The sequence below is a fragment of the Molothrus aeneus genome, chromosome 23 (assembly GCF_037042795.1).
Source record: "Molothrus aeneus isolate 106 chromosome 23, BPBGC_Maene_1.0, whole genome shotgun sequence".
Classification (NCBI taxonomy): Eukaryota; Metazoa; Chordata; class Aves; order Passeriformes; family Icteridae; genus Molothrus; species Molothrus aeneus.
This window is the reverse complement of record NC_089668.1, coordinates 164,590-177,457: the sequence shown is the minus strand read 5'-3', so window position 1 is coordinate 177,457 and position 12,868 is coordinate 164,590. Positions and strand designations below refer to the sequence as shown.

At 52.2% G+C, this 12,868-nt stretch overlaps 2 protein-coding genes and 1 non-coding gene across 11 annotated transcripts in view; all 3 read left to right on the top strand.

Annotated features, from left to right (window-relative positions):
* Positions 1–3,115, top strand: part of PHACTR4 (phosphatase and actin regulator 4) — a 49,043-nt gene extending 45,928 nt beyond the window's left edge. For all 5 annotated transcript variants that reach the window (XM_066564955.1, XM_066564957.1, XM_066564956.1 and 2 more), the window contains 3 exons: positions 172–309; positions 1,208–1,284; positions 1,852–3,115. In XM_066564955.1, coding sequence (XP_066421052.1) covers positions 172–309; positions 1,208–1,284; positions 1,852–1,867 — 231 coding nt within the window. In that variant the 3' untranslated portion in view covers positions 1,868–3,115. The remainder of the gene's footprint in view (positions 1–171; positions 310–1,207; positions 1,285–1,851) is intronic.
* Positions 3,116–3,442: 327 nt separating this feature from the next.
* RCC1 (regulator of chromosome condensation 1) lies at positions 3,443–12,052 on the top strand. Of its 5 annotated transcripts, XM_066564922.1 has the most exons (14): positions 3,443–3,464; positions 3,693–3,739; positions 4,152–4,193; positions 4,531–4,579; positions 6,923–7,000; positions 7,184–7,261; positions 7,364–7,551; positions 8,383–8,562; positions 8,646–8,742; positions 9,643–9,765; positions 9,959–10,114; positions 10,424–10,543; positions 10,956–11,108; positions 11,617–12,052. In XM_066564922.1, the coding sequence occupies exons 5-14, from the start codon at positions 6,928–6,930 to the stop codon at positions 11,790–11,792; spliced, it is 1,344 nt and encodes a 447-aa protein (XP_066421019.1). In that variant the 5' UTR covers positions 3,443–3,464; positions 3,693–3,739; positions 4,152–4,193; positions 4,531–4,579; positions 6,923–6,927; the 3' UTR covers positions 11,793–12,052. The 5 variants fall into 5 exon arrangements, with proteins under 5 accessions (XP_066421019.1, XP_066421020.1, XP_066421022.1 ...); XM_066564923.1 differs by having other exon boundaries at positions 4,152–4,579; XM_066564925.1 differs by lacking the exons at positions 3,443–3,464; positions 3,693–3,739; positions 4,152–4,193; positions 4,531–4,579 and adding an exon at positions 6,027–6,079.
* On the top strand, positions 3,839–4,043 carry LOC136566071 (small nucleolar RNA SNORA73 family). The gene has a single exon (XR_010784978.1). It is a non-coding gene; the product is annotated as a small nucleolar RNA SNORA73 family (small nucleolar RNA).
* Positions 12,053–12,868: the final 816 nt, after the last annotated feature.

Below are 12,868 nucleotides of genomic sequence, written 5' to 3'. Positions count from 1 at the left end.
GAGTATCCAGTCTGTAAGAGGTTTACCTATTCCCTTGCAGGCAGGATCTGGTAGTGTCTGTGCTTAAGGCACAGTGAGGGAACTAGTTTTAGTTTGCTTGGGGTGCTTAGTCCTGGATCTGCTTTGTGGACAAGGCTCAGACTAACCTCCTTTGTTTTTCCTGGTGTTCAGCTTAGCCAAAGGCCTACAGTGGCAGAGCTGCAGGCCAGGAAGATCCTGAGGTTTAATGAATATGTGGAAGTAACAGATGCTCAAGACTATGACCGGCGAGCAGATAAGCCATGGACAAAGCTGACTCCAGCTGACAAGGTAACTGAGAGTCTCCTGTCCCCACATGGGAAGAGGAGCCAGCCAGGGTGGCCCACACAAATGGGTGTGAGCCAAGGAGATTTGCTCTGTTCCTCTGTTCCTTCACCTCTTCACCGTTCCCTCTGCCACCCCACCTGTGTGCCTTCACTTGCATGTGCTCCCCAGCTCTGCTTCCTGCTGCCTCATGGCAAGGTGGAGCCCAGGTGGGCGCAGTCTGAAAGCCTTGCATGGCTTCTGCCTCACTTTGAGTGATGTAAGAATCATAAAATCATGGAATCGTTAAGGTTGGAAGAGCCCTTGAAGATGATGGAGTCCAACTGTTTACCCAGCACCACCATGTTCACCAGTAAACCATGTCCCCAGGTGCCCCATCTGCACATTTTTGAACAGTTCCTGGGATGGTGGTTCTACTACAGCTCTTTCTATGAAGAAATTTTTCCTTGTATCTCATCTGAACTTCCTCTGCCTCAGCCTGAGGCAGTTTCCCCTTGTTCTGTCACTTGTTACCTGGAGAAGCGACCAACCCCCAACTCTCTTGACCCTCCTGTCAGGGAGTTGTAGAGAGTGAGAAGATCCCCCTGAGACTTCTTTTCTCCAGGCTCAGCCCCCCACCCCGGCCAGCTGCTCTTGGTGCTCCAGACCCTTCCCCAGCCCCATTCTCTTTTCTCGACACAGAAGGATACCAAGTATTGGTCACGGCAGTGCAGTTCCCTGCAGGCTCAAGAAACTGGCAGGGAACTACCTGTCCTTGTCCTCCCAGGCCACCTCTGGGCACTGCCCAGCCCTCATCAGGGAAGGCAGATTAAATTCAGCTTGGCATTAATGGACTGTGAAAACTGGGGTGGCTGCTCCAATCTTTCTCTGAGCCCTTTCCAAAAAAATCTCCCTCTCTGTGCAGGCAGCCATCAGGAAGGAGCTGAATGAGTTTAAGAGCTGTGAAATGGAAGTGCACGAGGAGAGCAAGCAGTTCACGAGGTGAGAATGTGTTAACATAAGAGTTTTCCACCTTTTAGAGCTGTCAGAACTGTGCTGCAAGGACAGTACTCAGTGGCAAAACACTAAAACCTTAGAATTATTTGTGCAGCAGTTGGAGATTGAATGTCCCTTTCTGTCTGAGTCCTGGGGGGTGACTGGAGCAGCAGCAGACACAAATTGGTTTGGTTTTCCTTAAACTGGGGCTTCCATCCTGGAGGCTCAGTGACCATCTGAAACTAGTGTGAAGCTGCAGCTGGAGTGAGCTTTTCTGGGGCTAGAGATGTGCAGCCATAGCCACAAAACAACTTGCTAATGAGTTACCTTGGATGTAATCTGTGTAGTCAGGTCTGGATTGTGGCCCAAGTGATTCCTTTCCTTCCAGCTCTGTGTAGCAAAGTTGAGTGCAGAGCACAGGAAGTGAAATTATTTGATGTTCACAGCTTCCCTGAGGGCTGAGAGTTCTGAGATAATAATTCAATTTACTCTCTATGGTCATTTGTAGTGCCCAAGTAACCATTTAACCTGAGTTCCAAGGATAACACTCAGATTTTTCACTTGGCTTTTCAGATACCATCGACCATAATATTCCAAGGAGGGAGCAAGAAACCCATGAGGGCTGGAAGTCCTCTGCATCCCTCTCCCAGGCAATACAGTGAGGGTGGAACCTCAGCTCTTCCAAGATTTGCCTTCCAAACATATCCAGAAAAGGGCTTTCGGCCAGGGAAGGGGAATCCTGTCTGAATGTAGCATTTCACTGGAACAAACACATCTCTCATGCCATCAGGCTGGAACTGACACTATACCTCGTGTGGCTCAGCAATATGACTCTGCCAGGAGACCGTGCCCAGGGGAACGACCCCTTCCTCCCCAAGCTGTACAGACTTGTCTTGGGGAGTGCAACTCCTCATTTCCTTCTCCTTTCCATCAGGAAGGGAGATTAAAAACAAAGGCAGCTCTGATGTTGGGAAGCTGAGGAGAGCATGTGCTCAGAAGCAAATGTGTGTATATTAGCTGTGTACAGAGAACCCTGGCAGACAACTGACATGGCACTCGCTATGTTTTGGGAGTTTTGCTTTTTTGTCATGTCCTTAATGCCCTGAATCACTACTGACCAACGGTTTGCTGTCCTGGAAGGGAATTGTGTAGATATTAACATATGCTGCATCTTTTTGTTAAGAAAAAAAAAAAAAAAAGGAAAAAAGAAAACCACCCCAATATATGTATAAATGCTCTGCACTCTCTCACACTTGCTGTGATCTTAATAACAGATCTTGAGATATTTAGGCTTGTTTAACAAATTACAGAACCAGGAAAAATTACTGTTGCCTTTTTAAAACTTTTTAATTTGGGGAAACTGTGAGAGTAGTCAGTCCTTTTTATTGTGGCTTTCTCTCAAATGTTTTTTGCTCTCCCAAATCAGGGTTGAAGCTTGCCTTTTTCTCATTTTTACAGCTAAACCTACTGGAAACTTGAGCGTTTCACTGTGTGGGTCAAAAGGAGGGGAAGAATAGGTTTAAAAAGTGACCTTAAAATGATGGTATTTCTCTTCTGAGAGAAAAATTCTTCCTCAATGCGGGTTTAAAAAATCTGGTAGGGCCACTGCTGTATTATGCACAAAACTAAACTATCTGTGAGATGCCACTTGTGCGGGGGTTTGGGGTGGGGAGGGGGAGAAGAACTTTGTCTTGTCCACAGACCACATGGCCCAGCATGCGCTGGCGTCTCTTCCCTCACAGCATCCCCTGTACAGCCGCCATTACATTGTATATCAGTCTCTGCAACAACAGATTTTAACTATTAAATAAAAGTATTTTAGAATTTTTTTCTTAAACCCTGCTTGTGTGGTCTGGTCTTTTCCACTGCTCTCAGCAGGAGCCTCACCGGCGGCTCCTGAACGCGTGGAGCGCGGGTCAGCCATGGCGGCGCCTCCCCTGAAGCCGCGGCTTTTCGCTCACTTCCGACTGCGCATGTACCAACCGCCCTTCCAGCCATGGCGCAGGCGCGGCAGGCCCCGCCCTTTCCGCTGCGTGTTGGCCCCGGCCCCTATGCCCATATGCGGTCTGTCCCCGCCCCTCTCGCGGAACGCATGCGCGCATTTCAACCCCGCCTCCCTCCCCTATAAAAATCGCCGCGCGGTTTAGCTCGGCCTCTTTCACCGTGAGGAGCGGCATGGTGTGCAGGTAGAGTTGGCTTCCCTTTTACCCTTTTAGCCGTTGTTACCCTTTAAACCCTTTTTCTTGCTGTGGCGCGTGGTCGTGCTGGCCGCGCAGCGCTGCGGTGTCAGCGGATGCCCGCTCCATCCCCATTTTACCGCTAAACTACGCTGTAAGTGGCACGTGGCTGTGGGTGCTGCGGAGTCAGCCCGCGCCACTTCAGCCGCCCCTCAGAGCCATTTCCTTTTCCTACAGGTTCCACCAAAGCCTGTTTAAGCCTGGTTTGCCCAGTTCGCTCTAGCGTGAGTATCTATAACGTGGCCCCGCCGCGTGGTTGGCAGAGCTGGGACGCGCAGGGGCCTGGGGCGGGCAAGGTGGTTATAAATGTTTAAAGCAAAGGTCCAACGTGGATATCCGGAGAAGTCGCTCTCTCTCGGCTCTGTCCGTGTGGCGCATGGGAGCGCAGGCCCTCGGGCCCATGACGTATAGTCCCTTTCCACGACGTTGGAGAGCAAGCCGGGCCCCGAGCCTGCAGCCTGCATATTCCTACTGCTTCTCTGAGCCCTTGGGCTGTGACAGAGGAGACAAACCATGCAGGAAACACTGACACGCGGGGTGGGACGGGTAACACGTGCCGAGCTGGGAGGGAGAGAGATAAAAACACGACCTCCTGAGCAAATCCTTAAAGTACCTTTTTATTTTTTTCATTTCCAGTACCAAAATTGAAAAGGTTGGAGTGAAACAAGATTTTTTAAGGTAATTGCCTGAAAAATGTAATATGCTGTGTATATCAAAGATGTTTCTAGAATAATGCGTCGGTTTAGTGATAAAATTTCATTCCGGGTGACATGGGTGGTAGTAATGTAAGTCCAGGTTGGAGGCTCCTAGCTTTGACGATTGTGTTCGATTTTGGATAGACAGGGAAAAGAAATGCCTGAGTAATAAGGGGGAAAAAAAAAACTCATGAGTCTTAGCAGACAGAAAAAACCACTGCAGATAAATTTGTGTGCTAAACTTAAAACTCTACTGATGTATTGTTGGACACGAGAAAAAAGCAGGAAAAAATACCTTTCTTTTTCCCAAAATATTGCAGAATCTGCTGGGGCGAAGTGACAAAGAAAATCCACCTTTAGTGGGAGAGGGTGAGTATTTTAGGAGTTGGCCTAAGCTAGGTGGTTGCCCAGTTCCTGTTAGCACACTATGTGTAATAAAAATGTAGCCACAGAAATCTAAACGCGATGGAAGCAGGGGTGCGTGAATTAAGTGTTTTTTTAAAGCACGTGCTTGGAGCACGAAAAATAACGGATGGCCCTGGTCCCTTGATGGGACATGCACTTGCTGGATTTTGTGGAGCAGAGCCTGGAGTTACACGTTACGGGTGAGCTGCACGGGAAGAAAGGCAGTCCACGGGCTGACGGGTTGGTCTGGCTGGCAAAGAGCTGCTTTGGGGACGCTTCTAACTAAGGGGGGAGGGTTAAGGGAAGTATAAGGGGTAAGTAAATAATGCGTGTGCTCTCCTGTGAAACACACTAAAGAAGCTTCCAGTCGATTCGACCTTGTGGAGCCAGGATATTACAGGGAAGGTGATACTGAAAATGGGTGGATTATATTACAGGATGTGGGGTGGGAGCCGCAGTTTGTGTGTTTAGGCCCTGAAATACAGCTCTCACTCGTGTTAATGTCCAAGTCTGTACCTATCTACAGTAGACAACTCAATAAACTGAATTTGGCTATGGCTTGGTGTGTGTTTTTGGTGAGTGATCTGAATATTAAGGGAAACTTTGTGCCCTGGGTGGTGCCTCTCCTGTGTAGGAGTATAATTCTGGTTTGCTGCTGAACCATCTTGAAAAAGTGTGTAGAAATCCTGTGTGGCACTCTTATTTGGGCTGGATTAGGAACAGAGCCTACTTTCAGTCCAGGTTTGGGCACAATACCTTCATATCAAGGGCGAAGTCGAGAAGGATTGGTGGGGTCTGTTACCCCGGTGGGGAGAGGGGGATCCTACGGCTGTCCCTTGCCCTTTTAAAGAGGAGGGCTGTGAAAGGGAGGGTTTAGGGGAGGTGCTGCTGTGGGTTCGATGATACGGGCATCAGCAGTTTCCCAGATGTCCTGTTCTTGGCCATGACGTGGCCCGGGAAAACAAGGGAGTGGCTGTGTATCGAGTCCCAGCATGAGCCTGGCATAAATAATGGTGATGTCTCTCCAATATTTTCTGATCTCATGGGCTGTGGGTGACCCCTGGGCAATGGGCTGTAGATAAGCAGATAAAGGCCGCTGTACCAGCCAAGATGTTAATTAGGAACATGATTTTATTAAAAAATAAGAGCTAATAAGGCCAAATGCAGGCCTTGGGACTGGAACAGCAGAGTTAATCACTGGAATAAGGGTAATCGCGTTGGATGAAGGGGAAACTACAGTTTGCTGTCCTCCCATTAACCGGAGGAGTTAGGTCTAGTTCCTGTTTCAAGAGTAAAAGTGTTTTCCACTTTGCAGCAGTAGGTTGCTGGAGAAGGTGGTGTCACAGACTTGCTGGATTTCCATATTCCGTTATCATTGTTCAGCGTGTTTAATTGCCAATTTTTTGCAGCAGCTTGTTCCATCGCGGCTGGCTGCGGCCTAGGAGGCTGGAGGCATCCCTGCAGGTTAGAAGCAGGATGAGTTAGTGACTCGGATTTATTGTCTGTGGGGCAGCGTATTGCTAGCCGCCTTGTGCTGCCTGCCCTTCTGTGCCTTTCTGTCCCCTTGTCCTGCCCCCCTGTCCTGCCCCACCTGTCGTCGTTCTGTCCTTCTGTCCCCTTGTCCTGCGGGGGCAGTGCTGGGGCCGCCGGCCGCCAGGGGGCGCAGCGCCGCCAGGAGCCGGCGCGCGCATGCGCAGAGCGGAGCGCGGCGGCGCCGGCGGGCGGTGAGGGAGCGCGGCGGGGTCGAGCCGGGAGAGCGGCGGGAGGCAGCGGCGGGGCGGGCATGGGGACACGGGGGCGGCCGCGGGGGTCCCAGCGGGCCCGGGGCCGTCCTCGGCGCAGCCCACTGGCCAGCGGGAGAAGCTGCAGGCGGCGGGAGGAGGCGCCGGTCCGGGCCGTGGCCTCCGCCGCCCCACGTGGGGCGGCGCCGCGGGGAATTCGAACGGCGGGAAGGGGCGGGGGCCGTGCTCGGGCCATGCGGAACGGGGCAGGGGGTGAGGACGCAGGTACGGCTTGGCTCAGATTCTTCCCTTTCCCATTTTCATTCTCCTTTCTTTTCTCCTTCCCTCTCTCCTCGCCTGCCTGGACCTGAAATCTGGAGACGTTCACATAAAATAGAGAGTATGGATAAAACATACAAGGGAAAACTTTCTGTTTTCCCAGAGTAGGAGAAGGGATCAGTGTTCAAATCCCAACTCAGTCACCAGTCCCTCAGGTGGTTTTTTAGGGTGTGAGGGGGCACCCCAGACAGTGAACAGCCCGGTTCACCAGGTGGGTGACTCCTTACAGGCTCTTTTTGGCATTTAGATTCCATGATGCCAGGAAAACGCAGAGTGCAGATCCTGGTCCCAGAAGAAGTGTCTACTGAGATGAAAAAGGTTAAAGGTAAGAGAAATCCCTTGGAATTTTCCTTTCACTTTCCCAGGGGTGATTTTCACCAGGAAATTTGTACCCCTACATATTCTTTCTCCCCTTCCCTCCCTGCAGTCAGCCACCCATCACATCGCTCACAGCCTGGGATGGTGCTGACACTGGGCCAGGGTAATGTTGGCTCTTTTTGGCATTTAGATTCCAAGATGCCAGCAAAACGCAGAATGAAGATCCTGGTACCAGAAGAAGAATCTACTGAGACAAAAAAGGTTAAAGGTAAGAAAAATCCCTTGGAATTTTCCTTCCACTTTCCCAGGGGGGATTTTTACCAAGAAACTTGTACCCTGACGTGTTCTTTCTCCCCCTTACACCCCGCAGTCAGCCACCCATCACATCGCTCACAGCCTGGGCTGGTGCTGACACTGGGCCAGGGTAATGTCGGGCAGCTGGGTCTGGGTGAAGACATCATGGAGAGGAAGAAGCCAGCTCTGGTCACGCTGCCAGAGATGGTGGTGCAGGTGGAAGCTGGAGGGATGCACACAGTGTGCCTCAGCCAGACTGGAAAGGTAAGTGCAGTGGGTTCTGGGATGTGTTCTGGAGCAGGGAGTAGGAATCAGCCACTGCTCTGCCCACATCTTGTTCTGGCTGTAGGGGTGAGCATGGTCTCATGGACCACAAAATTTAGGGGGTCAAAAGGAGGACCTGAAAGGATTTGGAGACGGACTTAGGATAAGAGCCTGGAGTGATAGGTCAAGGGCGAATGGCTTCACACTGACAGAGAGTAGATGGGTGACGCTGCCATTTTAGATGCAATATTGGGAAGTTCTTCCTTGTGAAGGTGGTGAGGCTCTGGTACAGAGAAGCTGTGGCTGCCTCATTGTGGGGGGTTAGAATGTAAGAAAATAAAGATAGTGTAGAAGGTAATCTCACCCCTGAGGAGTTGCAGCTGTACTAATTACCAAAGATTAGGAACAGGCCTGCCCTTAACAGGCCACAGCTGTGTCTAATAAGGATGAGTGCTATAAAAGAGTGGGTTAGCTGGGTGAGGAGAGACTTGGAGTTTGTTGGCTGTGCTGTGAGGAAGAAGGAGTCAGTGCTGCAAGGAGGCGCCCATGACAAATCACTGAGAAGGTATGAGAGCTTCGCAATAAGATGACAACACCTCATCCCGGAAGTATTCCAGGCCAGGTTGGACAGGATTTAAAGCAAGCTGATCTAGTAGAAGGTGTTCTTGCCCATGGCAGGGGGTGGACTGAAATGAGCTTTAAAGTCCCTTCCATCCCAGACCATTCTGTGATTCTGTAATAATTCAGCATCATGACTCTCTGTCCCCTGACTTCATACTCAGCCTGTTGCCCCTCTGTGCTCCATCCTGACCACTTGCACCCAATCTGCAGATCTACACCTTTGGCTGCAATGATGAAGGTGCCCTGGGACGCGACACCTCAGCTGAAGGGTCTGAGAGCTCCCCAGGGCTGGTGGAGCTGCAGGAGAAGGTGGTGCAGGTGTCGGCGGGGGACAGCCACACGGCCGCGCTGACTGAGGATGGCAGGGTCTTTGTCTGGGGCTCCTTCCGGGTACGCTGAGTCCTCAGATACTGGAAGCTTTGCTGGTGGCTGCTGCTGCTGTGGCTGATCCCTGTGTCTCTCTCTTCCCTCAGGATAACAATGGAGTGATCGGCTTGCTGGAGCCCATGAAGACAAGCTCCGTTCCTGTGCTGCTCCAGCTCGATACACCTGTTGTTAAAATAGTTTCAGGTGAGCAGGTGTAGTTGTTGAGATGGTCCTAACAAACAGAAGAACACTCTGTATTTAAGAAAGCTTCTCTCTTTTATTTTAGCAGCATGCTGTCTTTTTATATCCTCTCACAAAGTTTATACTTATTCATTGGCCACAATAAATCAACATAATGTTCATTGGTGCAAGGCGGTCAACACCACTGTTTTCTGTCAAGATCTAACTGTAGGACCCCTTGTTTATCTTTTCTTCTCCGTTTCCATGCTGACAGCCTTGGTAGGACTCCTTTCAGGGGCAAAGGCGACTCTTATCAGCTTCTCTTCTTCATCTAACTCTTTCTGACTCACACAACAGCTGTGAGCCCCTTCCACAAGCAGGGCCCCGGGGTGTGCAGGGTCAGGCAGGTACACAAGGTTGTCACAACCCTTGAGGAACGTCCACGAACTTTTCCTCCCTCTTGGCTTGTTCCAAGCCTGATACAAGGGTGTACTTGCTGATCTCTGACTCTTCCAGAGAACAGACCTCTTAGCGCCAACAGAATCACACATTGAGTTAATATTTGACCAGTCTGATGTAGAATGCCTTCCAAGAGTGGCTTAAATTGTGACCCACAGGGGCCAGAGCACTTGCTCTCTAATGAGGCCTGGGGAAGCTAAGCACAGCAGCCAGGGTGCTTGTCCGGGACCCAGGGGAGATTGGGCCACACCTCTGTCTCCTTACCGCCTTCCCAGAAAAACTGCTTTGAATTCCTGGGATCAGGAAGATGGAGATCCTGGAGTTTAAGGTGGTGACACAATTGGTGTTGAGGTATCAAGTGCAGTAAACCCCATAAGCTGGGACAACTGGGGTTTACCTGTGGGATCTCAGTCCTGAGGACTTGTTGAACACTTCTCCATAACTTCTTTTTCTTTCCTGTCCCAGGAAATGACCACTTGGTGATGCTGACAGTGGACGGTGACCTGTTCACATGTGGCTGTGGTGAACAGGGCCAGCTGGGCAGAGTGCCAGCACTCTTTGCCACCCGAGGAGGACGGCGAGGACTGGGTGAGTGGATTTAGTTCTCAGAGGTGCATCCTTTGGCTTTGGCTCTGCCCTTTGCAGAGGAACAAAGGGCCCCAGTCCCTGATGCTCAAGGGCTTATGTGTAATCAGTGGCGTACATGCAGTGAACCAGATCCTTAGATGCAGGGAGGGTGTAAATCCTTAGTCCTTGCATAACACCTTGTCTCCTACCCCAGAACGGATGCTGGTCCCCCAGCTTGTCCCTGTCAGAGGCAGAGGGAGAAGAAGCAAAATGCGCTTCCAGGACGCTTTCTGCGGGGCGTATTTCACCTTCGCCGTCACGCGTGAGGGACACATCTATGGATTTGGCCTCTCCAACTACCACCAGCTGGGTGAGCTTCATCTATGTCCCTCCAGATCTCCTTCCAGTCCACTGCTGCCCTGGCCTGGTGGGGGAAGCTGCTGGGTGCCCCAGAATCTAAACACTGCATGCATGCACCAGAGCTGGAAATGGGGGTGGGGCTCACTCTGGGTTTAGGTCCCAGCCCTCGTGCCCACTGGGTTTGAGCAAAAATTAGATTTTGGGGCTGGGCAGCTGTATTGGTCTCTGGTAGGGTGAGTCCCAGGGTGGATGGCTCAGTGCCAGAGCTGTCCATGCCCATGGACCTGATCTGCCCGGGTTTGTGCGTCCCACCCTGCAGGGACCCAGGACACCGAGCCCTGCTTCTCCCCGCAGAACCTCACGTCCTTCAAGAACTCCACCAAGTCTTGGGTTGGGTTCTCTGGCGGGCAGCACCACACGGTCTGCGTCGACTCTGAGGGTGAGTGACTCTGTGACAGGTGGGCTGGGAGTCACACAGCAGGGTGGGGGGAATCCCATGGCCCTCAACCTGGCCAAGGAGCTGTTGGGATGAGGGTGATGTGCTGGAGCCCTCCAAGCTCTCGGTGTTCAAGGAAACAGTGTTGGTGTGAGATTGCAGCGAAGGGAAGCTGACAACAGAAACCTGGACTCAGTTGTGAACTCTGCTCTTGCACCTATCCACCTTACTGATTTTGAGGAGCTGAAGGGGTCTCTATCCCACCCTACTCCTTCTGGATGGGTCTCAGGGTGTGGTGTGGAGGAGTGATGCTCCTTCAGGAGTCAGGCCTGGGAAGAGGTCCTGGTCTGCTTTGGCCTTGCTGCAACTTCTGCCCCGCTCAGGTCTCCTGTCTTGTGTGTCCGCTGTGCTCCAGGTAAAGCCTACAGCCTGGGCAGGGCAGAGTATGGCCGGCTGGGCATTGGGACAGGGGCAGAGGAGAAGAGTACACCCACCGTTATCCCAGAGCTCCCCAGTATCGTCTCGGTGGCCTGCGGAGCATCAGTTGGTTATGCTGTCAGCAGTGATGGTGAGTGCCAGGTCTTGACTTCTGCACTTCTTCATTCCTCCATCCTGCCCTGCACACCATCACCACACACTGCCAGCTGGGTTGGGACTGGAGCCAGGTCCTGCTGCCCATCTCCTGGGGGCAGCTGGGCAGTGGCTGCTCAGATGTGTTTGTGGGCCTGTTTGTGGGCAGCAGGGTTGGTCATGTGGTGTTTATCAGGAGGTGGTTGTTGGCCTGACAATCTCTCCTCTGACTCTGCCGATGCCAGACCTCCATGCTCTGATGCTGCATCTGCCTGTGTGCAGTGTCCGCAGGAAGGAAGGTTTGGAGTGGGCTGTGGGTTTATTTTTCTCCCTCAAAGGGATGAAAGTTCCTTGGCTCTGTGACGGAACACCTGTTGAGTTGCAAGTGCTCGTTCTCTTCTTCCTGTTTGTGTTTTGGACTCATAGCAATGCACTGTCTGGGTGCGAGGTCGCCTTCCCATTGTGCAACAACTGGGAGCTCAAAGCTTGCTTCACCTCTGTTGCAGGACGAGCGTTTGCGTGGGGAATGGGCACTAACTACCAGCTGGGCACCGGAGAGGAGGATGATGTCTGGAGCCCCGTGGAGATGACGGGGAAGCAGCTGGAGAACCGGCGGGTGCTGGCCGTGTCCAGCGGTGGGCAGCACACTGTGCTGCTGGTCAGTGACAAGGAGCAGAGCTGATGAAGCGACAATGCAGCCGGACCCAGCGGAATCACAGCACCCCCAGACCCCCCACAACTTCTGCCTGGGTTGGGGAGCCGATTACTTGGGGAGGGCAGGAGGCTCATGGAGCTCGGCCCAGCAGTGCCTGCGTGGCTGGAACAGGGTGCCCGTGGGTTCTCTCTGCAAGCGTTTGTCTGTTTTCCTGTGGTGCCCAGTGCTCTGTCAGCTCCCCGGGTCAGCTTGGTCCTAAACTGATCGCAGTTCTGTGCCTGGATGGATTTCCATTTCTCGTTTGTTTTTTTTTTTTTTAATGTTTCCTGGCCCAGCAAAGCTGAGGGTTTTGTTCTTCACCCTGCAATCAGGTTTGGGTAATGGTCTCCCTGAGGTCCCCATGTTCCCCACATCTGGATGCTCTTACACCCCCTTCACCTAAACCACCTCTGGATTTGTCTGCTTCCACCCCCCAAACCCCTCTGAGCCTGTTCCAGGTGGATCTGAGTCCAGCAGGAATGTGCCCAGGAAACTCCATCCTCTAATCCAGAGCTTGTGACTACTGTGGGGAAATTCTGCCTGGTGAGGGAGAATGCTGCTGGATGATGCCTAGCACAGTGTGACTGCTCGAGGCTCCTGCCTCCCATCCCCTCAAGCTGAGCCCCTGCCTGGCAATGAGGCCAGGAGCCGGTTCCCCACTCCCCATGGCCTGGAGCAGCCACCTCATGCTACTTTTCACAGTCCTGGCCACTCCCTCTTTTGCCATTGCCTTTGGAAACCCAACCAAATCCATCCCACGGGTGGGAACACTGGTTTTTCTCTCTTTCGCTTGCTGAGGAAGGAGGTTCATTTGCTGTTAGGGCCTTAATGAGCAGGCATCCAGACCCCAGCTATGCATGGAGTTGCTGGGAACAACAGGACTCCTCCCCATTGCCTCCCTGATCCAACTGGTCTTGATTCCTGTGCCCAGCCTGCTCCATCCTCTCCTTATAGGAGGTACCTTCCAGGTACCTGGAGTGAGGAGGGCTCTGCAAAAAGTTAAATTATAGCAATAGGAGGGGGGGTTCTGGCTGGGGAGGGGGGTCTGGGGTTATACAATGGTT

Excerpts from the sequence above, each read along its gene's own strand:
- RCC1 (XM_066564921.1), top strand. The coding sequence starts at position 6,591 with ATGCGGAACGGGGCAGGGGGTGAGGACGCAG. Across the intron at positions 7,001-7,183 it reads TGAGATGAAAAAGGTTAAAG|ATTCCAAGATGCCAGCAAAA; the intron begins GTAAGAGAAATC and ends TTTGGCATTTAG. Across the intron at positions 7,262-7,363 it reads TGAGACAAAAAAGGTTAAAG|TCAGCCACCCATCACATCGC; the intron begins GTAAGAAAAATC and ends TACACCCCGCAG.